Source organism: Acipenser ruthenus, chromosome 1, assembly GCF_902713425.1.
Source record: "Acipenser ruthenus chromosome 1, fAciRut3.2 maternal haplotype, whole genome shotgun sequence".
Classification (NCBI taxonomy): Eukaryota; Metazoa; Chordata; class Actinopteri; order Acipenseriformes; family Acipenseridae; genus Acipenser; species Acipenser ruthenus.
This window is the reverse complement of record NC_081189.1, coordinates 111,305,703-111,331,075: the sequence shown is the minus strand read 5'-3', so window position 1 is coordinate 111,331,075 and position 25,373 is coordinate 111,305,703. Positions and strand designations below refer to the sequence as shown.

Genomic DNA, 25,373 nt, shown 5'->3' with positions numbered 1-25,373 from the left:
AAACACAACACAAGAACTTACTTGGTTATTAAAAATTAAGGACATAGTAAGATGTCCCTTTTTATACAGTGTAAGGTTTGTTTACTTCTTAAAAATAATAAGTCAGTCTTTTTCCGGTAATCTGCAATAAAAACAGTTTAATTCAGGAACAAAGCAAATCTAAAAGACAGTACAGAACACAATCACATGCAGAAGCTGCAAGTAAAATCTTGAACAAACAAAGCTGTAGGATTCCAAAACAACCCCCCCCCCCCCCCTCCCCCCTCGGAGGCGTGCCAGCTGGCACCCCATGACAACACCTTTAGCCAAAGCTTTGTATGTTAGAACCAGTTTCAGTGGGCTTGATTGTGGTTTGTACCTGTGATTAAAATCAGCATTTTAAGTAGAAACAAAAAATTCTAAACAAAGATCAAAAGGGCTTTTTTGAACCATAAAAAGAACCGGTTTGTTATCATATCTCCTAGACAAGAAGGCGCATTTGTCTGGGTGCAAATTTACATAACTATAAGAATATCTCACTTCTCTGCCATTTAAAGGAGTATAACATTATTACAATTTCTATAAAACCTTACAACAGATATAGCCATTTTTTTAACTACTCTATTTTATATTTTGCTCATTTTTTTTGTAGATATAACCTTATTTACGGCAGATCCTTTTGGTGTAATTAGCTATTCCTGAGGCTAATTCCTGAGGCTGTGGTGCTTTTGTGCAATGCTTTGGTCAGATAAACTGTTTAACAGAGTAACTGCTTTACAGAAATCTCAATAAAATCAAGAAATGGCTGCATACCTAAACTCAACCTGTTTTCAGCGTTGTCAAAAGATCAAGCAACTACAACAATTCAACTTCCTTTTCTGCCGTGCTTCACTCTTGGCCGGTGCTGGATGTCCAGCTCATAGGACTGGAGCATTTCGAGCCAGCGGGCTACCTGTCCCTCGGGTTCCCTGAACCGTAGCAACCACTGCAGTGCGGCGTGATCAGTGTGAAGCACAAACTGGTGACCATAGAGGTAGGGGTGGTGATGTTTGATGACTTTTATTATTGCCAATAGCTCCCTCCGGGTCACACAGTAATTGCACTCCACTTTGTTCAGAGCATGGCTGAAGTACGCCACGACTCTCTCCGTCTTCAGGGCTGCCTTGGGACAGCACCGCGCTGATACCCTCGTTGCTGGCATCGATGTCCAGGATGAAGGAGCTGTTGTGGACGGGGCTGCGAGCACAGGAGCGCTGGTCAGGGCATGGCGCAGTTGGGAGAAAGCTGCCTCGTGTTCGGGGGCCCACTGGAAGTGATGATTTTTGTTCACGAGGCGGTGAATGGGGCTGGTGATGGTGGCGAACCCTTGGATGGCTCAATCACCCCCACCTCCTGCATCTCCTGGATGATCTCCGCAGCCGCCTCATGTCGGAACAGGGGCAGCTGGTGGGGTGGTTCCCGACTGGGTGGGGATGATGTGGTGTTGAACCATCCCAGTCCGTCCCCCATCCTCCGGCCTGACTGCAAAGAGTTGCTCAAACTCCTGCAGTAAGGCGCGGAGTTGGTCACTCTCTGGCTCCTGGTACACCCCTCCATGCCTTCACTAAGGCGGCTTCCTGACGCTTCCAGGCGGGGAGCGGCTGCTGTGGTTTCTTTTACCCCCCGATGCTCTGCTCTTGGCTCGCGCCCGTTGCAGGAGCCCTTGGAAGGGCTGGAGCTTGCTGGGATCCGGGGGGAGGTACTGGGGGCTGTTGCTGCTCTTTCGCTCTGCTTGCGCCCTTTGCAGAAGCCTTTGAAAGGGCTGGTGCTTACCAGGTTTCCCGCGAAGACTGTCGGGTGGGGGGGGGGGGGGGGGGGGTGGTAGGTGGTTGGTGCTTCTAGAAGGAGTGCGGTCCTGCTCCAAAGGTGACTGTAACTTTCGCCAGATCTAGCTGCCCTCTTACCTGTTGAAGGAAGAATGCACTGGTCCTGGATGTCCGCGACCCAGACCTGGTTGAAGGCAGTCACCCCCAGGCGCATCTGCAGTAGCCCTCTCCTTGGCATTGAAGATAGTTGTCCCGTCACCGTCTGCAGTTGCACTGCCATGGGTGCCACTTTAGCCTGGCTGGTCTTACCGGCCTGCTGGAGGATGTCGGGCCTGACGATATAACACTAGTCCGGTCCCATTTGTGAATGAGTTTCTATTGAGGGGTTGCACAAAACATCCATGTTGGCTAATGCAAAAACAGTATCTTCCACACAAAAATGTAATGTATTTGCAACCACTGAGCACACTTCTCACCTCGTCACAGGAATTATATACATAATGACATGTGCCAGATACTTGGAATTTGTGACCTGTACTGTATATATTTGTGAATACATCAATTTTAGTCAGTTACATCAGTTTTATTATTTATTTTTAATTAATGTTTATACAGAAATTAAATTAATTCGTTCATTATATTATACTAAATCATTGCTATAATGCATTTTTACATTTTGCATTTGAGTGTTATTAATGGTCTTTAGCCCTGTTATCAAAAAACAATATTTCATAAAACTTTCTCGTCATCAGTTTCTTCTTGGATTCACTATCTGATATACCCATTAACTTAATTATTATTATTATTATTATTATTCGCATTGTCGATTACAGCATATAGCGGACCTTGTAAAGAGTTCACCAAACCGTCGTGAACTTTCTTCAGCCCGCCCCTGAACTGATCCAACAGGAGAACATCAACGTCAAAATCTCAATTCCGTCTTCCCATTCGCCAGCACATCTCGCGCACGCCCATTGAGCTCATTTCCTTTCCCCGTTGCACTTTCTAGAAATCCGTGAGTGAACATGGCCGAGGATCAGGAAAACGCGTATGGGCTGTACAGACCCCAAATATACCTGTTTGGTAAGCGCTGTACTTATAGTACCATTCATAGGAAACGCTGTTCAGTGTTATACAGTGCATCATAGGTGGTGTTTGGTCCCACTGTGGATGTAAATTACTCCTTAAAACTCAGTTGTACCTGCGCACTGCATTTATTGTGCTAAGCATTGCTGTGCTGAGTACGAATACAAAAAAAAGCTTATATCAATAAGCATGGTATTTAAAAAAAATAAAGAAATGTTGATTTCCCCCTCGAGTTACTAACTAATGAAACTGCACAATGAGACCTCATCATTATATACACAGAACGAGGTAACAAACACGCTTTAAAAAGTATTTTTTAACAATGGTTGCAATACACCATCTGTATGATACGTATAGAAACATGCATCTACAAAATATATAATTACATTTTAAATATACGGTGTGTTTAATAGTTATTGTAAACACGTGACCGTGATTGTATGTGATTTGTGGTATGTCAGTTATGATTGTACACTACAGCATTGTTTTAGTAATGTAGTACTGTATTTACTATCCTGCTCTTAACAACAATAACAAGTTAAAAAAAAATGTTAAAATGTTGCTGGTTTGTTTACAAGGTGAGCAGCATGACATGCGACCTGCTGTATTACTGGGGAATATCTATCTATCTATCTATCTATCTATCTATCTATCTATCAATCATTCTGCATTCCTCCATATGAAAATGCACATTTTGTTTCATCACAGTGTTACTTTTTCATAGTAATCTTAGTAGCAGAGACAGGTTTGATCAGTTGCATAAAGTTTCTACGTGTTAAAGTTGTTATATTGTAAGTGCATGCCAGCACTCTTGTGCACAGCAGTATATTGCCAGAGAAATGCAAGAAAATGTACGTGGCAGATCACTGGATGACACGGGCCCTTACTCTACTTATATGAAGACACTTTGTCGGATCTAGCTTATGTTACAGATATCTGTGGCAGTGTCTAGAACTGAAAATTAGCTGCAGCTTAACACACATTTAAATAAATACATTTGAATTTAACTTGTTAACTATATAACATATAGGGCAGCAGTGTGGAGTAGTGGTTAGGACTCTGGACTCTTGACCGGAGGGTTGTGGGTTAAATCCCAGGTGGGGGACACTGCTGCTGTACCCTTGAGCAATGTACTTTACCTAGATTGCTCCAGTAAAAAACCCAACTGTGTAAATGGGTAATTGTATGTAAAATAATGTGTAAAAAACAATGTAATTGTATGTAAAAATAATGTGATATCTTGTAACAATTGTAAGTCGCCCTGGATAAGGGCGTCTGCTAAGAAATAAATAATAATAATATAACCACTTTGTACCATTGCATGTGATTTTGCACCCAACCTGTTGGATCGTTCTTTAATCTGTCCCTGGATTTGTTTTGTCCATGTCCAGGTTGTGCGCTGAAGCCTGAGAAAAAGGAATACAAATTTGATGTTGTAGATGAGGAAGCAGAACATCAGCTGTGTCTCAAGTCGGTGAGTGCCTTACCAAGGAGATATTATGTTTCCATTTTTTGCCATTATTTGATTGCATTTGCTTTCTCTTTATGACTAGTTAGTTATGCCAAAGTTGGACTAAATACATAAATAAAACTAAAATTAGTTTGGAATCAAATTTGCGGGTCAGTGATACAACGACTAGGAAAAATAAATCAGTTTTCTTGTATTTTGGTTTATACTGGTTTAAGGAATTCATTTACCTAAGAACCCCCCAAAAATACATGCTCCAAACCAAACAATAGCACAATTTGATTAAAGCAGTCCCATATGTTTAAAAAAGAAATGACCCTTTCTTTTTACAGATATGTTTGGGAGCAGAGGCAGCAGATGAGTTTCACACAGTAGAAATTGAAGGCCTGAACTATGAAGGAACAATGATAAAAGTCCAACTTGCAGTTCTTAAACCATCGGTTATTCCAACTGTAAGTACATAAGGGGGTTAGCTTTGGGTATGCAGGAAACAGCATTGATACAGCCCCTGTCTTGGATAAAGGTAATGGGTCAGTGCACATTCAGTCCTTGGGATTTGAATACCCTGGTTTCAAGGACATATGTGTGTTACTGTGTGTAGCTTCTGTTTACTTACTGTTTACTTACTGCTGCAACTTCTAAAGGAATCTTTTTTTTTTTTATGTACATGTTTTAAACCTTTTAGTAATGTGGTTGTTTTTTCTCAATAGGTTTACTACATGTGTATCTGTCTCTCCTTTTCTCTCACCTTTTCCCTCTCCTATATGTCCTGGTATCTGTACACTAAAAAATATATATTAGTGGGTTTGACCAGAATATACACATTTAGTAATGGCACACTAATAAAAAAAATGGTTTACAGTATTAATAAAAGCTACCCACCAAAATGCCAATTCCGTTACCAAAGCCTAATTCCACGATTCCGTCCGTGATTCCGCAATCGTGGAAAATCAGTAGCCCTATTTACAGTATTAACAAAAGCACCAACTACCCACCTTTTTTCCTAGCCCTAAATGTTTTACAGCTGAAATCAAGAGAGGAATTAGTGAAGAATTGTTCTATGCTGATTGACTGGTGAAAGTTGCTGTCCTATCTGTGATAGTCGGAAGGGCAGCCCTGAATGCTATGATATGATTGTGTGCCAATGTTCCAGCAAAATATGTATTTATCTACATGGCCAACTACTCTGAAATTCAGAGAATGTTTAGCATACCGGTCCACTTTGAGCTAGTGCGTGCACACACGCAGGGTCCTAATAATCGCACAGTGCGGGAACTATTAGTTATTTTTTATTTAAAGTCTATAGAGGCTAGGAGTGTATGATGAAAGTTTGGGGAAGATTGGTACAAATAACAGCAGTTCTCCTGATCACCATGTAGAATGTGACAGATGGACAGAAGACCCTAAAAAAAAGTATGACTTTCTTCACCTCATGTTTGATTTAAACACTTCTTTGTTGAGGTTTGGAATGTATTTGTGTCTACTGTCAAAGAAACCAGCTGCATTCTACAACACTTCATTAAGTCTTTAAATGCAAAACAAAAAGTATTGTGGTTCTGTTAAACGCCAGCACCACTGTAATGGCTGTTTCGTGTTGCGTCTGTTTTCCAGATAAGTCTAGGAGGCTTTGAAATCACACCTCCAGTCACATTCCGTCTCAAGTCTGGCTCGGGTCCCGTATTTATCAGTGGCCAGCACTTTATCAGTAAGTGGCCTCTTTTTCCCTATGTTAGTATGTAGTCGGAGCGGTCTGGAGTTTTTAAAAGTCCTACATTTGTTCATAGGGTTATCCAGGGTAACCCTATGACTGTATCTTTGCTGTTTTATGCAGGTGCAAAGGAGGAAGAGGATGATGGAGAAGAGGAAGAGGAGGAGGAGGAGGAGGAGAATAATACATCTCCAGTGAAGAGGCTTTCAAACTCCCCTTCAAACTCCCTTCCTGTATCGGTACTGCATTGATGTGCTCCTTGTTTTCTTCAATTAGGATTAGGGGTGCTAGGCGCTACAGTTCTGGAAGGAGTTTCTAACACTTACAGGAAAATGTAATTGTCAAACTCTGAGTGCTCCACTTTAAAACGTTCCTGTAGAAGCTGTGGAACTATAGTGAAATAGCAAGTATTGCAATGGAAGCTGAAGGGAACCCTGCATTCAGTATCTGTCTGGTTCATAGTTATTCATTATGTTCACATACTGTAGATTATTTTCAAAATATTTAAATATGTCTTTTACATAAGTGAATTACAATTGCACCACCTTAATTAGTGGTATAGTTACATAGCCTATATATAGGGCTTATGTAAATGTAGGTTAAGGCACTGGTTTAATTTTATAAGTAATGACCAGGACACACACCCTTTAATCAAAATGTAACTTTTATAACACTTCAAACAAGTAAAGCAATTATTTTTTTTATTATACCTGAACTAAGCTCCTTTTCCCAAGCTTGCATTAATTAAGTCTATTTATACCAATGTGTGTACAGTCATATTCCTGTAACTCAATAGGACTCATGCCAAATACAGTGCAACATCGCATATCCGACTGTCGCATATCCGTCCTGATCAATTAACCGCCTCACTAAATAAATACTAAATAAAGAAACGGGCTTGCAACCAGAAGGTCCCCGGTTCAAATCCCACCTCAACCACTGACTCATTGTGTGACCCTGAGCAAGTCACTTAACCTCCTTGTGCTCCGTCTTTCGGGTGAGATGTAATTGTAAGTGACTCTGCAGCTGATGCATAGTTCACACACCCTAGTCTCTGTAAGTCGCCTTGGATAAAGGTGTCTGCTAAATAAACAAATAATTAATTATAAATACATATTAAAAGTAGGCTACGAGAGTAATGGCACTTGCAGCAAATGCAGCTTCCACAATGGAAACAGAAAGAAAGCGTTACAGCAATCAGCCTTTTGGTGCGTTCCCCTTTAAGAGAGGCGGGCTGTGTGCGTGTGTCAGTCAGCTGTGTGTAGCAGTGACGTTTCAATACACCAGTCGAGAAAGCTTTTTTTTTTTGTAGTACAATGTGTTTATATGATGGACGCTTGCAGATATTGACAGCGTGTTGTAGCTTTTAAACGCATTTGAATTAAACAAAGCAAGCTTCATAAACGCAATGCTTACCGGCCGTTTGTTTAAAATACCCGAAGCAGTATTCAGACCGAGCTGCTTATTGACTGTTGGCAATATCAAGAAAGAGCGCAAAGTACTGTGACAGTGATATTAAGAAAGCAGAACCAGGGTGGCAGGGACTTCTAGAGTTAAGAAAGAAGCCATCAGTCGCAGGTTACTGTACATTTACCATTTGTACATTCACCTTTTAAAAAAAATAAAAAATAAAATAAAAGCTTTGTGTGGAGATGGCTTATGATAAACCGCATAGCAACACTGTATTTGTAGCCTAATTGATCTCGTTTACGTTTGCTTACTTTTAAAGCAAAAGAAAATTCCCCATGTTTAAAGCAGTTTGCGTGTTGTTTTTGTTCACTAACCTGTTTATGGATGTGTAAATGCTTTTTCTATAGATATTCGCAAATCCGACTTTTTCATATATCCGCCTATACCCCAATCCACAGGGGGGCGGATATGCTACGTTGTACTATGTAAAAAAAATAAAAATAAAATAAAAATCTGTACCCTGTTGTAAGCACTTTGCGACGGTATCAATTGTCTGCCCCTAGGTTTGCTTTAAGAATCCTAGTTTAACATGAAGAGTGTGGCTGCAGTGATGCAGGAGATGATTTGTTATTATTTATTTCTTAGCAGATGCCCTTATCCAGGGCGACTTACAATTGTTACAAGATATCACATTACTTTTACATACAGTTACATTATTTTTTACACATTATTTTTACATACATTTACCCATTTATACAGTTGGGTTTTTACTGGAGCAATCTAGGTAAAGTACCTTGCTCAAGGGTACAGCAGCAGTGTCCCCCATCTGGGATTGAACCCACGACCCTCCGGTCAAGAGTCCAGAGCCCTAACCACTAATCCACACTCGTAACGTTTCTCTGGTTTCTTGCAGAAGAAGCTGAAGTTTGATAAAGAGGTAGAAGATGAGGATAATGAAGAGGATGATGATGAGTAAGAACATTTTATCAAAATATATTTTATATCTTAATAGCTTATCCTGGTAGGGGGCTGTGTAAGATATCTTATGTTCTTAACTTTCTCTTTCCAGCAAATAAGACAATACTACAGTAGAGACATATGGACGAAATGTGTTTATTTGGTAAGTGCTAGATTATAGAAACGTACAAAGACACACAATACAATTTCAATTACTTTTTATTCAGGGATGAAGATGATGAGGAATACGACGATGATGATGAGGAGGAAGAAAAGGCGGAAAAGGAGAAGGGTTCCCCACCAAAAACACCACAGAAAGTAAGCTTCCCTTTTTTTTATTTTTTTTTTATTGATTGCCAGTTGGCGACTGGGAGACAAAACTACTAGATTCCTAAACTGTTACTTGTTGCCAGAAATGTGAACACTTATTTTCTTCACAAAAGGGAGAACACTTTCATAAATCTGTCCCAGTGTGTTAATAATCATTTCTAAGAAATCAACCAATTGCTGAGTTCCAGTAAATCATATCCTGTGCATAGAACATGCAACAAAAAAAACACCTTCTTATGATTTATAATAAGCTAATACATTGCGTGTGTAGGGTGTCTCTTCTTATTATAACATAAATACCTTTCCACAGCTTGAGCAGACAGAAACTTGTTCCTAAACTGCGCGAGGTGACATCTGTTAAAATAGTACGACACCCTAAATATCTGTTATATACCTAACTATGTACCTTTTTGGTAAGCTGTAGATGTTGGATCCAGGTTTTGTAAATGCTCTGTTTTTAAGGTGTCAAGTGTTGGCTAACATGTTTTTATATATGCTGGCATTTCCATTGTTCACGTGTAGGGATTCAATAGAGATGCCAACAGCTACGATTTGGCCGTAGCAGCTACTATTTTGGAGGTTCTGCTCAGCGCTACGTCAAAGGGGTATAATATTACGATTTTTATTAAAAAAAATAAATGATGGATACTCCCTGAACATTTATTAACTATTATTTCAATACCATGTTTGTTTTCCATGTTGTAATTAATTAATTGATCTTAATACTGTATTTCACTGACTGTTTATTGTGGCATTATAACTGATTTACTAAAAGCTCTGAGCTGGGTTGCTTAGTAACCAGTTTGAGGTTACTACAGAAACTGCTGCGCAAATTTTGCCTTGCTATCATCAATCGCACAATTACTTGGTTGCGTATCTGTAAGGCTGGGATTAAGTCAGGGTGGTCACGGGTGTCACGGATTCCCTGATTTTACTTGCGAACATTGAACTGTACCAACACAACTTGAAATTCTACCTTAACCACAAAACGGTTTAGCTAATGATGTTGAACTAGCTTGGTTGTCTTACTTTGCAAGGTAGTCGTTTACACTTTTAAATGAGTGACACACCTGGTCAAGGGAACAGCCAGCACCTGCCAGAGTGACATAGCTGGTCAGGGGAACAGCCAGCAGCTCTGAGCTTAAAGAGCTAAGCTGACGCCTAGAGATAAAGGGATGCAGCAAGTCTGATAAATATTTAGGGTCAGTTCCCCAGACAGCCTTGAAGGTTAACAGAAGAATCTTAAAAATAACAAGGTATTTGAAAGGTATCCAATGCATAGTTTCTAAGACAGATGTAATATGTTCAGTTTGTTTTGTACTTGTCAGGACCAGTTGCACTATCCAGGTTATTTTATTGATGATAATTATTTGTTAGAATTAAACAAATGTAGAATATTTAGGTTGCTATTTGGTGTGTTATTTTATTCTGAATACAGCAAAATCTCTATGGAACAATCTCTCTCTTTCTTTTTCTTGCTCGTTCTCTCTATTTTTATTTATTATTATTTTAATTGTTCAACACATAGAGTGATTCTTACTTTGCACATACAGTGATTCATGCTTTGACTTCACTGTCTAGGTTCAGAGATTATTTTCTTCAGTGTAAACAAGTACACATTGTGGCTGGATTTAAAATCTGGTATCAGGTGCATTATAGGTAGGGGGCTTTGTTAATTTTCAATACAGTGTGATTACACACAAGGACCACTAGGTGTCAGGTTGTAGCTGGGAAAGACCATTGAGTTTCTCTGAGTTTTGCCTGTGGCAATGAATAGAGGGGATATCTTGAAGATCCCTTATCTATAGATTATATGGGACCATCCTCCCCTAAATTTGACCAAAGGAGTATGCTAGTCTCAAATGAATTGGGAACCCCAATAATGTAGCCCCAGATGATGTAATGTGAATACAACATCTCTTGCGCAACGGGAAGGACACATTAATTACAATTAACTATGCTTATTTAACCTAACCCCAGTACTTAAAAAGTTACAAATATATGATGAAGGTTTATCAAAAACAACTCTGGTAAAGTAAAGCAGTGGATAGATTGGTAAATGAAGAAGCAAGTCAGTTATGCAGTTCAAAGTTACAGAATGCCATCAGTTGGTGAAAATAATCAAAGGGTTAAATCAAACAATTAATCAGTATAATGCTTAGAGTTCCCCAGATGATGCTAATGGTTTGTGAGCCTTTTTATACACATCAAACCAGTTCCTTAGAATTTGTCTGAGGATTGGGTCTTCCATAGTAGAACACGTAAGAGTGGCGAGGTTATCTGTCACCTCTGTATGCTTTTCAGACAACGTCATTGACTGTTATTCTGAGTGGTAACAAGCAACCTTTGTCTGTTTAAAAAAATAAAAATAAAAAAAAACAGTAGCAGGGTGGGGGGGGGGGGGGGAATGTAACATAAATATGACGTTGAATAAAGTGATAACATTACTTATAAGTTTGAAATGGAGGGGAGAAGTACAAATGGGAGTAATTTGCACTTATGCAGCAAATAAATAAACTAGCTGATCGTGGGAATTGTGCATTTTAAAATATTATTTTTATAATGGAGAACTTTTGATGGAAAGAATATATAGATTTCCATTACACGAGAGTAGATGTTAAAACTTCATGCTGATTTGAACTCGGCTCTCGCCAAGATAAGCACCAACTAAGACGTAGCTTTACAGTAAACTAATGTGATCCATATGTGTCTCCCTCCATTTACGTTTCCTTCCATATGATGATGTAGATATCCTTCTGTCTGGTGTTAATGGCTGAAGTGTAATGCTGGCTCCAGGGATCAGCTTATTTTGCCTCCCTGGCGCATCAGCACACACAACGGCTGCGATGCTGGCTCCGGGGATCAACCAAAGTGCGGCCTCCCCAGCGCATCAGCATGACAACCGTCTGGATTGAGCTAAGTAGGGTACATCTCTGGGGTTTTCAAGTGGGCACCTTCCATCCTCAGTGTTTCGTCGACTAGCCCACGACACCTCAAGAGGGCTCGATGGTGATTCTGGCGTCCCAGCATCACCCCCCTCCGTCCCCCACTCAACTCAGCCCAGCTTACTTACCTGTCCCCAGCCAGAATCTTTCCGTCTCAACCACAGCCAGTTGCTGCTCCTCTCTGCTGCTTCAGATAAGTTCTTCACTGTGCGACGCAACTCTTGGCCACTGAATCCGACGTCTCTGAGAAACCGGGTTGTAGAGTGTGCCACAAATCCTCGACAACCCACTTCCACTGGGTAAACCCGAACTCTCCATCCTCGCTGTTCCGCTTCAGTGGCTAGTTGAGCATACCGCAGTTTCTTCCTCTCATACGCCTCATCTGCAGCATCCTCCCATGGCACTGTTAACTCTACCAGGTGAACAAGGCATGCTGATCCAGACCACAAGACAATATCTGGTCGAAGGTTAGTGGTGGCAATCTCAGGTGGAAAAATAAGCCGTTGACCAACATCTGCCAGCATATTCCAGTCTCTAGCAGCTTCCAGTTGTCCTGGGCGAGGATTGGTTTTAACACCTTTTCTTGGTGGTTGCTCTCCTGGGCGGAGGAATGTTGTCTTTTGTGTGTAATGTTTTGATGGAACAGGTGGCAACTTATTGGTCATGTTACGCTTGTCTTCCAATGCTAAGGCCAAACATCGCAGCACCTGGTCATGGCGCCAAGTAAACCGTCCTTGGCTAAGAGCCACCTTACATCCTGTCAAAATGTGCCTTAATGTTGCAGGTGATGAACACAAAGGACATGAGGGATCCTCTCCTACCCAGAGGTTTAGGTTCTGTGGTGATGGGAGAACATCATATGTTGACCTGATGAGGAAACTGATCCTGCTCTGTTCCATTGACCATAGGTCTTGCCAGCCAATCTTGCGTTGTTCCACACTCTCCCATCTCATCCATTCTCCCTGTTTGGCCTGGGAAATGGCCTTTATACACCTCATCCTCTCCTCCTGCTTTTGCACCTCGTTGACTACCAGCTTCCTCCTTTGAGCTGGGGCCGCCTTGTGCCATGTAGGAGGAGTTGAACTGAAACCAAGACCCCCTCTTCCATGCTGAACTTGCCCCATGATATCACCAATTCGAAGGGCAGCCTTTGCATCTTCCACAGCTTTCTTTGCCGCCCACTTTCTTCCAGTTTTCAACACAGGTGCTGCCTCCCTTACGCATTTATCGCGTGACTCTACTAATGTCATTTCCAGTCTGACCTTGGCGCACTTAAACTCCTCGGTTAGAGCAGAGACTGGTAGCTGCAGTATTCCTTTACCATAAAGTCCCACTCTGCTGAGGCAGCGTGGAACTCCCAACCATTTCCTGATGTATGAACTGATTAAAGCTTCCAGCTTCTCTACTGTTGTCAAAGAAACCTCGTACACAGTCAGTGGCCACAGCAACCTCGGCAGTAGACCAAACTGAAAGCACCAAAGTTTTAGTTTACCTGGTAGAGCGCAGCTGTCTATGCTCTTCAACCCTTCCACTACTTGTTGTCTAACTTCTCCCACACGAACTGTGTCCTTTAGATCCCCGTCGTACCATCTCCCAAGACTCTTCGCTGGCTTCTCAGACACTGTTGGTATTGCCTCACCATTAATGAAGAATGTTTTATCTACTACTTTGCCTTTAATTATAGAGATGCTCCTTGATTTAGTGGGCTTGAATTGCATTCGTGCCCATTCAATGTTATTGGTTAATTTGCCCAATAATCGATTAGTGCAGGCTACTGTTGTAGTCATGGTTGTCATGTCATCCATGTATGCTCGAATTGGTGGTAGTCGCATTCCAGAAGCCAAGCGCTCTCCTCCTACTACCCATTTTGATGCCCTAATGATTACTTCCATTGCCATGGTAAAAGCCAGTGGAGAAATGGTGCATCCTGCCATTATTCCAACCTCTAGGCATTGCCATGTAGTGCTGAATTCTGAAGTTGAAAAACTGAATTGCAAATCTCCAAAATAGGCTTTCACTAAATTTGTTATTGTCATCGGTACACTGAAAAAATCAAATGCTGCCCAAAGTAGTTCATGTGGCACTGAACCATATGCATTAGCCAAATCCAGGAATGTCACATGGAGCTCCTTCCTCTCCTTTTTAGCTGATTGAATTTGTTGCCAGATCACATTGATGTGTTCTAAGCAACCTGGGAAACCTGGAATGCCCGCTTTTTGTATTGAAGTGTCAATGAAGCAGTTCTTTAATAGGTAAGCTGACAATCTCTGAGCAATAATGCTGAAGAAAATCTTGCCTTCTACGTTTAATAGGGAAATGGGACGAAACTGACTGATGCTTGTAGAATCTTTTTCTTTAGGTATAAAGACTCCACCTGCTCGGCGCCATGCTCTTGGTACAACCTGTTTTTCCCATGCCACTTTCATCAATTTCCACAGAATTCGTAGAACTCCTGAAGCACTCTTGTACACTCTGTACGGAACTCCATTAGGCCCTGGAGATGATGAAGCCCTTGCTTTTTTCACAGCTTGCTCTATTTCTCTCCACTTAGGTGCACAATCCTCCATTTGGTATTCTGGTGGATTGATAGGTGGGATGTCTGACGGAACTGACATAGGCTCCTGCCTTTTTGAATCTGTATGTGTTTCCTCCAAATATCTCTCCAGCTCAACCTTAGATGCTTTTAGTGTGCCATTCTTCTCACTGGTGAATAACTTCTTTACAAATTTGAATGGGTCTTTATAAAAGTTCGCTCTCGCACGCTCCTTCTTTTTGTAGCGTTTCCGTAGGCGCTCAGCTCTGCGCAATGTTGCAAGCTTATCTTTTATGACCCTTTGTAAGAGATTGAGTCCCTCCTTCTGACTTTGTTCTGCTCTTCTCCATTGGTTCCTCAGCTGTCTCCTTTCTCTAACTAAGCGTTCAATCTCCTGCTGCCGTCTAGACTTTCCAGGAATAGTTTGTACTTTTTCCTTCCTTTTTTCAACTCCAAACCTCTCACTTCCATATGCGTAGATGATGTCCCCAAATTTATCCAGCTTCTTTTCAACTGTTCCACTTAATCTTTCCAATGCAACGCAGAGATCTGTGTTTACTGTGTCCCATGCAGTTTTCTCACAAGCTCTTGGCCATTTAACTCCAGGCTTGTGCCCGTTGAGGTTCTTTTCTCTCTTATGCTGGTTTGTCTGACCGGGTTCACAAGGATCATTAGGTTCATCACTAACTGTGTCCATGCAAGTCCTCCTCACATCTATGACAGGGGTGCTGATATTCTGCGAACTGTGGTTTAAAACTGCGAAAGGTATAGTTTAACCAAATACCCACCTTTCGGATACTAGTAAATACAACCCTAAGTCTCTAATGCAATGTTTTGTGAAGGGGGAGGAGGCGGGGGGGAGGGCGTAAATCTTCGGCGCCCTGCAAACGCTGTCAGTTTCTTTTCACGTATTTGTTAACATAGGCTCAAAATCATTCTTTAAGCTTTAATCATTACTTTTAATTTCTTAATGGAGGGTCCTTGCTTTTATCCCTGGAGGTAACTTTATTGTCCATTAAAGTTACAGGTTTCCATGTGGTGATTTACACAGTCACTGTAACGCTTAATATTCACGATACTGAACTTGATAGTTGAAAATAATGTTTCTTACAAATCCTTTGTTTGTCAAAACATGGTCCCAGGTAGATAAAGCAGCTCCAACTGTCAACATCTTCATCGTGAAAAACATGGTTGCTTTAATACACGTCTAAAGGAGCTTGCCACAGAAGACACAGATGGCTTCAAATCCGTACTTCGAATGGATAATTACACTTTCCATGCTCTTCTCTCCATTGTTCAAGGTGAAATACAAAAAAAAAGAATAAGTAATGCTGATGTTGGTACAAATGGGAGAATGAGTGATGGTGGGGTTTGGGCCAAATGTGGTCTCAGTTCAGCTCTCGAGAGCAATCAGTTAAACCTTCTGCCTCCAGAATGCCTGCCAGGGGAGAATAGTAAGGTGCCATATGTGGTGGTGCTAGATGAGGCCTTTGCACTTAAACCTTACCTGATGAAGTCCCACTCATGAGCAAACCTGGACGAACAGATGAGGATCTTTTACCTGTCGTCTCTCTAGGGCAAGGCCCTGCATGGAGAGTGCCTTTCGAATACTGGCAAGCCGCTGGTGGATTTTCCGGAGATCAATTGGACTTGCTCCAGAAAAAGTTGAAATATTAACACTGGCTGCATATGCTTTGCACAATTACTTGAGGAGCAACTCCACCAGAAGTGTGCTTTACACTCCACCTGGAAGCACTGACCAAGAAGATGCAGTGACAGCTCAAATAATTTCAAATTCATGGAGAGAAGATGGTGCCTTAAATTATTTTCTGCCTCTACAAGCAAACCCAAAGCAAACATGCATCATCTAATGCAAAGGAAATTAGAGAAAAATACAAACATTATTTCAGTTCTACTGGAGCTGTGAGCTGGCAGCTTAGAGCAATCACTTAAGTTATTAAAAAGATAGTTATTATAATTAGGTGTATTATTTTGTTGTAAATATACACACCTTCAAAAGAAAACTCCAACCAACTCCCTTGTGTATAATAGATATTTCAATTAAAAAACAGAAAATCCTTTCATTTATAATCAAATACAGTACATTCATAAACAAAATATAAACATTAAGTGAAATACAATATAAAGACTAAATAGATTAATTTGATTAAATACAATATATGAATTAATAGAATAAATACATGGATTACAGTTATCGTAATAATAAAATTAAATATTAATAGTAGTTGGTATTTTTTTTATTTAATAAACAATAATTAAAAAAATGTGATAGTAGTGTTTTTTTTAAAAAAAAATTATAACATTTCTTTACTCATACTGTGTAGCACACTATGCAACTGAAATTGAGCCTCTGCCTGTTTTTCAGCTGACAGTTCTTTTAGTGCTGATGTTACATATTTTCCAAATGTTTCATCTGGGTCCAATTCTTTTGCCGTTTCTCCTTCACTAAGGTACGTCATAGCCACTTTCAAAAGATCATCTTCATTGTTGTCTTTCTCTGTTTTGGATCTTTTTGTCTGCCTGCTCTTGCTGAGCTCCAAAGGTGGTGAAAGAGAAAGCTGGCTGTCAGATATAGTAGGAAGGACAGATTCAAGAAGAAAAGATGGGGATTCAGGGGAAGGTTGCACACTGACATTTGCAACGAGTCAGGCACCTGTAAAACTAAAGGATATTTCTTCAGAATATCACTGACAAAAACATCCATCCATAAGTACACTACATTGAGTTAATATTGAATAGAGCTTCGTAATTCACTAACCATATGTCCTAAACCAATGAAAATACACCGTAATGCACTCTAGTCTAAATATTCTACATGTAAATACTAAACGTGTTACACAAAAGGGGTGTTCAACTACCTAAAAAGATACAGTTGTCATCAAAAGTTTACATGCATCAATGTACCATACATTGGGGTATGTAAACTATTGATGACAACAGCACATACGATATTTAAGTAGGCCATACAAACATACTGATATGATATGACAGTCTTTTAAGTAACTATTTACACTAGCTCATTTATAGCTATAGAATAGTGTATGTATGCAATATTACCAGGGGTAGGCTGAGGCTGTCTTGACTGGTCCTGGGTTGCACTGCATCACGCATGTATGTTAAGAGTTCATAGTGCTGCCATTTTGGAATATGTACGTCATCAGCACTAGTGCCTGATCTCTTGGTGTTTTCTGCTTTTTTATGTTCTCGGGTGGGGGGGAATGGTCCTGAGAAATATTTTATTTCTTCCTCTGTTTAAAATCAATTATATGTTTTCAAAACTTTGTTTTAAACAATTCATGTCCAGTTAAATTAAAAATAGGTTTCCCTTGATGTACTTATGTTAAGACATTTCAAATTATCCTTAGCTAACATAGGACACTACAAAAACATTTTCAAACAATGAATACATTTTTATAGAATGGTAATGTATCTCATAATGTAGGTGCATAACCGGTTTGGAGCCATGCTCTTACAAGAATAAAAGTTAAGTGAATAAAATACTTAAGTATGTGAGACTGTGTATGCAATTCAAAAAGACAAATGATTTTGTTCATACACCTTCAGTTGTAGTTTTAAGTAGTTATTTACCATACCTTAATTTGGGGTGCTTATATCAATGAATTCAATATTAAGCTGTACACTTTAAGTCATATATATATGTACATACGTAAATACAGACCTGTAAAACAAAAACCATTCAGTTTGCCCAAATGTTCAGACAATTCCTTCAGGGATTGTCTTTTTATCCTGTTTGAAATATTCTTCATTTGAAGAATCCCATAGAAACCTGTGACCTGTAACAAAAGTGTATTACTGTAGAAATTGAAATAAGTATTTATTTATTTATTTATATATATATACATACATACACACACAGTTTAGTTTATACACATATATTTAGAAAAGTAAGCTGTGGTCACAGGCATTACGAGTCCTAACTGGAGTTCTTTAAGCTTGTTTTAAATGGTTACTTTGATTTTGTAGCCAACGAAATACCTGTAATCAGGCCACTTTTATCAAGTCTGATGCACTGCAACAACTTATTTCAGAGATTTGTTTTTGAATATTATAATATAACTTTCAACAAGCAGTCTACAGTCTTTTCGTTGTATGGTTGCGTGGTTCAGAGTTTTGGAAACTCACTCAATTTGGACATACTTTTACCCAACCTGTGTCATTAGAATATGATGTAAATAAATGATGTAAACCCTGCCAGTCGCCTTGGATAAACAAAATACACAAATAACATTTTTTTTTATTTTTTATTGTAATCAACAGTAATCACTAATGCCTAATAGGGATCAAGGAGAGGAGAAAAGTCGGACGAAAACCAGAAACCTTAACTGTAAAGCTATCTCGTACTAATCAAGTCGTCATTTTTCAACTGTCGCGTAAGGCAACTTTAAAAACCTGTCTTATTATTTAGTAGTTATTTAGTAATTTAGCAGACACCTTTAAACACTGCGATTTACATGGTTTGTCAAACATAAGAATACATTTTACTACATAAAATACATTGTGTAACATTGTACACATTCAACTAGGTGGCACTAAGTTGCCTCAATTGTACCCGCTTCACTCTCCGCTAATACGGGGGCTCCACGCATACTGTACCCCCAGGCTTTATGGTACAGACTAGACCTTACCATTTTTTTAACTCTCTGAAATAATTCAACTAAGCTATAACATGATTTAACATAAAAAAATATACAAAACATGTATGTAACTTACTTTCAAACCATTCAATGCAATATCTTCGTTTGTTCCCCACTGCGGTCTCTTTTCGGTCGCCATGGATTTTCTTTTGTCTAGAGGTCACATAACATAAATCTGGATCGTGATTGGTTGTTTCACCGAAGTTGCCAGGAACGTTGCAACAAAATCAAAATGATCTAGTTTTGAGCAACTTGGAGGAAAGTGCTTGATAATGTCGCAGGCAACTAGTCGCTGCAACCGTTGCCTGAAACAGTTACTTGAAAGTTACCTTGTGTTACATCGGCTTAAGTGCTTGCAAATGTTACTCTTAGAAATTAAGTGATTCACCCATAACCTCAGCTGCTTAAACCACCTGGCTAAGGTATTTTTATGAAGGTATTTTGCACTGATCTGGCTTCTTTAACTCTACTGTATGTTTCAGGAATGTGTAAAGTTGCAATACAAGGTTGAATCTTTGTTAGCTGTAATTCTAACCTGTAAATTGGTACCTTTTCCATGTACCCCAGCTCTCAAACTATATTATTCCACAAAACACAAATTACAGTTGTTGGCATTTTTCTGGATATACCCACCCAGTGGATCTTTTGACCATAGTATACAAGTATGGTATACATTCATATAGCCTGAATATACAGTATAGTCGGTGCTTGTAATTCGTTGAGCATTCCCCTTGTGGTATTGCATCTAATAGTGAATATACAGTATAGTCAGCGCTTGTAATTTGTTGAGCATTCCCCTTGTGGTATTGCAGCTGATAGTTGTAGGTTACTGTTTGTACTGGTAACATTCACGGGATTGCACATGTTTGCAACAGTTCAGTGGTATTTAAAGATGTTACTTCTAGCTAGGATGAGAACACCCTATCCATGAAACCCAGTGTGTACAATGCCTCAAGTCCTCAACACAACACCTTGCAGTGCTGTATGTTGTATGCACTCACAGAACCTCTGCTGTGGAGTTGTACTGGACAGGATGGTACACTGACAAACCCGAGGAAAACACGCTCTAGATCAGGGGTGTCAAACTCATGTGGCAGCAAGGGCCAGTTAAGTTAAGACTTCACTTGGTGGGCCGCACCGTAAAAAAATAAAAAAGTTATACATAGTACCTGAAAATGTATAGAAATTGTATGTAGGCCAATATAGTACTTTACACAAAACACATTCCCCTCCACTGCACGATTCCTAGGAACGGTTTCAATCACTTAATCAACATATTACTTGATGGATTTTATACTACAAAAATAGGCAGATATAATAGCGCTTTAATTAAATTGTACCAAATCACATTTTTATTTACAATGAAGGGAAAACATAATACCTGTTTTCATTATAAGCGTTTGGGCAACACAGTGTGTTCCCTTCATTTTAAATAAAAATGTAATTTGGTATAATTTAATTAAAACACAATTAATAATAAATGAATCATGGTTATAGCACCAGTTTTTAAGTACTGTATTCTGTAAATAGTTTGTCTGATAGTTAAAAAGTACAATGCTTATGGGGCTGTCGGCTTGTTTTCAAAAGATGTCAGCACGGACATTATATACAAACCAATGTAGCTAATGACGTAACAATCTGCTGTTCCTTTCTATTTAAACCTTCAGGCATCATGTCATCTAGTCTCTTTATCCATTTATTTTCTTTTATTCTTCTATACTGTACATTATCTAATTTTATTTTTTCTAAAACCACAAACTTTAGGTCACAAGGAACAGACACGCTATGGATGAAGTGCTGAACTACTGGGGGGGTGAGGGGGATACTGTGTATTCTACACCAAGCAGCAAAATGAGTGACGTTTCTCCTTTACTGTATCCAAACATTATCATAGCTGTTTTATAATCGCCCGCCTATGCATTATATTGTAGCAGCTGTATCCTTATTGACAACGATTTTCTGTTTGTCGTAACAATGCTGTAAGAATTTTCAAAGTCCTTCTTAAGATCTAATGCATCCCATTTTAGCATAATAATATTATTATTATTATTATTATTATTATTATTATTATTATTATTATTATTAATTCATAATAATTACTTGGAAGGTATTTTCATACTATACAGACAAAAGGACTTCACATTAAGTTTTAGATCTTGATTATGCCATTTAAGAAAGTCTGGATTAAACACTGGGTGAAGACAATTTTTATTTACCGTCTGCTGTGTTTTTATAGTATACATTTTCAAGCGCTTTTAAAAAGCAGGGCTCGTTGAATCTCTTAATCTTTTTCTTTCACACCCCATCTGGTTTTGGTGCTGCTAAAACACAGGGTATGGAGTATAATGATCGGATTTCTGCTCTGTAATCTCCCCGCAAGTTTGGTTATTCATGAGCTGCTCTCTGTGCCAGAAATATGCTCCCAGAGCTCATACACGTTCCTCTCATGAAGAATGTGAGGCAGGTACTTTGAATTCTCCTTCTCCCTCTCCTCCCTCCCCTGCCACTCAGTCTGTCATTGCACCTGGCCTTTGTGCTAAACAGTAGAGACTGTGTGTGTGTGTTTGTGTTCGTATGGTGTGTGTGTGACTTACAGATTCGATCCAAGTTGAAATCATGCCAAGCAAAGATCAAAGCTGGCCAATGCACATAGCTGATATTTATCATTGATTTTAGCTCGGGGGTGGGGTGGGGTGGGGTGGGGTGGGGGGGGGGGGCGAATAGCAGCTGAGCATTTGTGTCATTATGTGATTTATTGTGTACAGTTTTCCCATTTAATTTTTTTGTATTATTCTCCCTGGATTCCTCCCTGTTCTGGTGCACTGAGTAAATTTGAGATAGTCGGCTTCGTGGATTGCTGAGGTGCCTTTGGGCTGGAGGCCGCGGGCTCAGTCTACAAGTGGGGTGGCTGGAGACCCGAGGCTAGCATGCATTGTCTGAAGGAAGCTTTGATTTGTTTTACCGGTGATTGGATTTCATAGTTAAGTGAATAAGGTTTTATTTTTATTTTATTTTTTTAATTAATAATTTAAATGTCTGAAGAGTTTGGGTTAGTAGTTGAAAGCTCTAGAAAGAGTGCAAAGAAGAGCAACCACAATTATCCCGGGTTTAAAAGGCATGTTGTATGCAGACAGGCTAAAAGAATTGAATCTATTCAGTCTTGAACAAAGAAGACTACGCGGTGATCTGATTCAAGCATTCAAAATCCTAAAAGGTATAGACAATGTCAACCCAGGGGACTTCTTTGACCTGAAAAAAGAAACAAGGAACAGAGGTCATAAATGGAGATTCGATAAAGGGGCATTCAGAACAGAAAATAGGAGGCACTTTTCTACACAGAGAATTGTGAGGGTGGAACCAACTCCTCAGTAATGTTGGTGAAGCTCATTGATTCTGGGATCAATAAGCTGCTAACAACCAAACGAGCAAGATGGGCAGAATGGCCTCCTCTCGTTTGTAAACTTTATGTTCTTATGTTCTTAAATGAGTTGAGCAATGTGTGTATTTGCAAAAAAATGACGTAAAGAAAACTTTTTGAATTCCGAAATGTATCAGATGCTTCAGAATTAATTGGATGGTTTAAAAATATATCTATACCGACGCCATCACTTAGAATGGGCGTGTTTGTGTTAACGTGATTCACCCGCAGTAAGCGATGGACGGTATTTCCCACACAATAATTTGACATTCAAAATGTCCCCCAATCACCAGTACAGTAATCAAAACAAACAAGTGTATATGTGGTTAAATCTTTAAGACACTCATTACACTAATAAAAAATGTATTAAAACCTATGAATGTAATAAAAAGTAAGTGCAAAAAAGTAATGCAAGTGCAGAAATGTACAGGACAGGTAGGCTGCAAATTGTTTCCAGTGAAGAACTCTGTGATATCTGGACGGTCTTATTTTGCAAGTATGGATGGCTTTTTCTAAAAAAATCCCAATTCGGCTTTATATCCAGATGCTGCTCCATAGCACACCGCAGTGTTACAAGCACAGCACTTGCGCTTACATCAACAGTGTCTGTTTCAGGCAGAGCGTCCAGGTCGCTAAGGTAACAGTCAGAGTTTAAGTTTTGGTTGTATTTTCGTCTGCACTACCCTTCTCGCCTACAAAAAATCCAGCTTTTTTGAAGGAACGGTGCATTGTTTGCAGACTGACAGAGTTCAAGTATAATTTAGCAAGCACACAGCATCTAACGGAGACATTTTATTTACACTGAATTTTCGTGCTGATGCTCATCGCTTTTCTCTTTCTAGCCATGCTTGCTTGCTGTTGCAGTCAGTGCTGTTTTTTCAAACTATAAACCTGACATTGCATACAGGGATTAAATAGCCAAGGTACAGTATAGGGGTAATCGCTCAGTAACTAGATGCAAACAGCTGATTGCCTCAAGCTTACTACAGTAAAGTGTTGCCTTTTTTATTGAAATATGTGAATGGCAAGGTAACGAGGTGAAAACATCTGATTTGTGGATTAGTAAGAGCGATTCCTACAGCAATAAACAGTACGTTTGTTATTTAAATCTATGTGAATGGCACATAACGAGATCCAAACTGCTGAGTTTGCCCAAAATATATGGTGTGTTTAACACAGTATAAACAATGCCTTTGTTATTGAAGCCAATGGGAATGGCAAATGGCAAACTCTATTAGCCGGATAAACAGCTGCCCGAAATAACCCTGGATGGTGTAAGTGGTGAATACTATATATATATCGCATATCTCTTCGTAGTCGTGCATACTGATAATCATCTCCTGATCACTCGTTATATCACCAGACTCCTCAATAATGCGATCCAAGTCATTATTACTATAGCATCTCCAAAAGCTTGACAAATGTCTCCGATATTCTTTGAGCGCTGGATGCGGAAGCAGCTATCTTGTTTGTTTATGTCTGTGTTATGTCTGTGGTGAAGGGACTATGTGTATTGCTCAGATCCGCCTTCGTTTTATTTGTTTTTTTCCAGCTCACTCGGCCATTGAAAGCTTTTCTCTGCATTTTCCGGAGAAAAAACGATTAGAGACCTGTGCTTGACGTCTTTTTGATGATGTTGGACAGGAAAGCAATAATTGTAAAGTCGGACCTGGTCCAACATAGGACCGCAAAGGGTTAACATTTTGTCTTCGGTCACTGTGACCTGCGGATTGGTAGACGAATAGGGCTGCGCATAGGCATTGTCTTCACAATACAATACGTGGGTCATATGATACTGTAAATTAAGTGCGAGACATAAAAATTACACATTTATTTTTCCATTTGATAGTTTAAGTGTAGAGACGCAAATTACATGCAGGGAGGCCTTCACATGCGGGGAGAAAAAGTGTGTCTATATTGTAGTTCATGGGCTTGTGCCTTACCTTAAGCACCAGTTAGTGAATCGAGTATGTGGACTTAGAAAATATGTGATACTTTTTGATGAAAGCCTGAACCAGTATACATACCTACAACAAGCAAATGCATCTGCATGTCAGGTTTTATGATGACTATACCAAGCAAGTCATGACACGGTATTTTACAAGTGCATTTATGGGACATGCATATGCCAATGTGATGGTCTCAGAATTTTTAGAAAAATTGTACTAACTTGAATCTCTCAAAAATTATTCAGTTATCAGTGGATGCCCCAAATGTGAACTGGTCATTTTGTAGCAAACTGGTTTCTGAAGTGCATATTGTCCACAATGCCTTCAAAGCAGGGTTTGAGTCTTGGGATGTCAAATCCTTTCTGTATGCCATGTATCATCTTTTTGAGAATACCCCTGCTAGATGTGAGGATTTTGTTGCAATTACTGGTAGTAACATATTTCCATTAAATTTCTGTGCCCATCACTGGATTGAGAATGAAAAAGTGGCTTTTGATATGTTAGTATTTGCCGACATCAAGAAATATACTGAAACAGTGCAGAAAGAACCTGAAAAGTACAATGTGCCACAATGCAAGTCATTTGCAACCATGAAGCAAGGATGCTCAGATGTCATGTCAGCAAAGTTATTATTTTTTAATCAACGGCCCGCAAGTTTAACCAATTTCTTCTGCGATGTCAAACTGACAAGCCAATGGTTTCCTTCATCAGGATCCTGAAAAGCTTGTTCGTGGTTTGCTGAGTCGTTTCATGAAAATAGAAATCTTGGATGAGGTTACATCACACATATGAAAAAGTAGATGTTGGCTTTTCAGCCTCAAAGCAGTTGAAGGAAATGGTAGCTTTGAAGAAAATATCAGAGAAAAAGGTGCTAGAATTTCACATGGAATGCAAGAAGTGCCTAGTAACCGCTACCTCAAAGCTTTTGGACTAATGTCCTTTAAAGTATGTGATGGCACGAAACCTCTCTTGCTTTGACCCCACTGCTATGGCCAGTGACAAAGAGGATTGCATAGCAAACTTCAAGAGAGTCTGGCATAAACTGGCTGATCTTAAACAAGTAAGTGAAAGGGACTGTGACTGTAGTCAATGGCAGAACCAAGCTTTTC

General features: G+C 39.6%; 1 protein-coding gene across 2 annotated transcripts in view; it reads left to right on the top strand.

Annotated features, from left to right (window-relative positions):
- Window positions 1-2,763: 2,763 nt before the first annotated feature.
- Window positions 2,764-25,373, top strand: part of npm1b (nucleophosmin 1b) — a 41,150-nt gene continuing 18,540 nt past the window's right edge. The window contains exons 1-7 of one of the 2 annotated variants that reach the window (XM_059034059.1): window positions 2,764-2,867; window positions 4,262-4,344; window positions 4,671-4,790; window positions 5,950-6,043; window positions 6,170-6,285; window positions 8,373-8,428; window positions 8,641-8,731. In XM_059034059.1, the coding sequence (XP_058890042.1) occupies window positions 2,810-2,867; window positions 4,262-4,344; window positions 4,671-4,790; window positions 5,950-6,043; window positions 6,170-6,285; window positions 8,373-8,428; window positions 8,641-8,731 (618 nt within the window). In that variant the 5' untranslated portion in view covers window positions 2,764-2,809. Of the gene's footprint in view, window positions 2,868-4,261; window positions 4,345-4,670; window positions 4,791-5,949; window positions 6,044-6,169; window positions 6,286-8,369; window positions 8,429-8,640; window positions 8,732-25,373 lie in introns of both variants that reach the window. The other variant, XM_034918268.2, reaches the window with a different exon arrangement.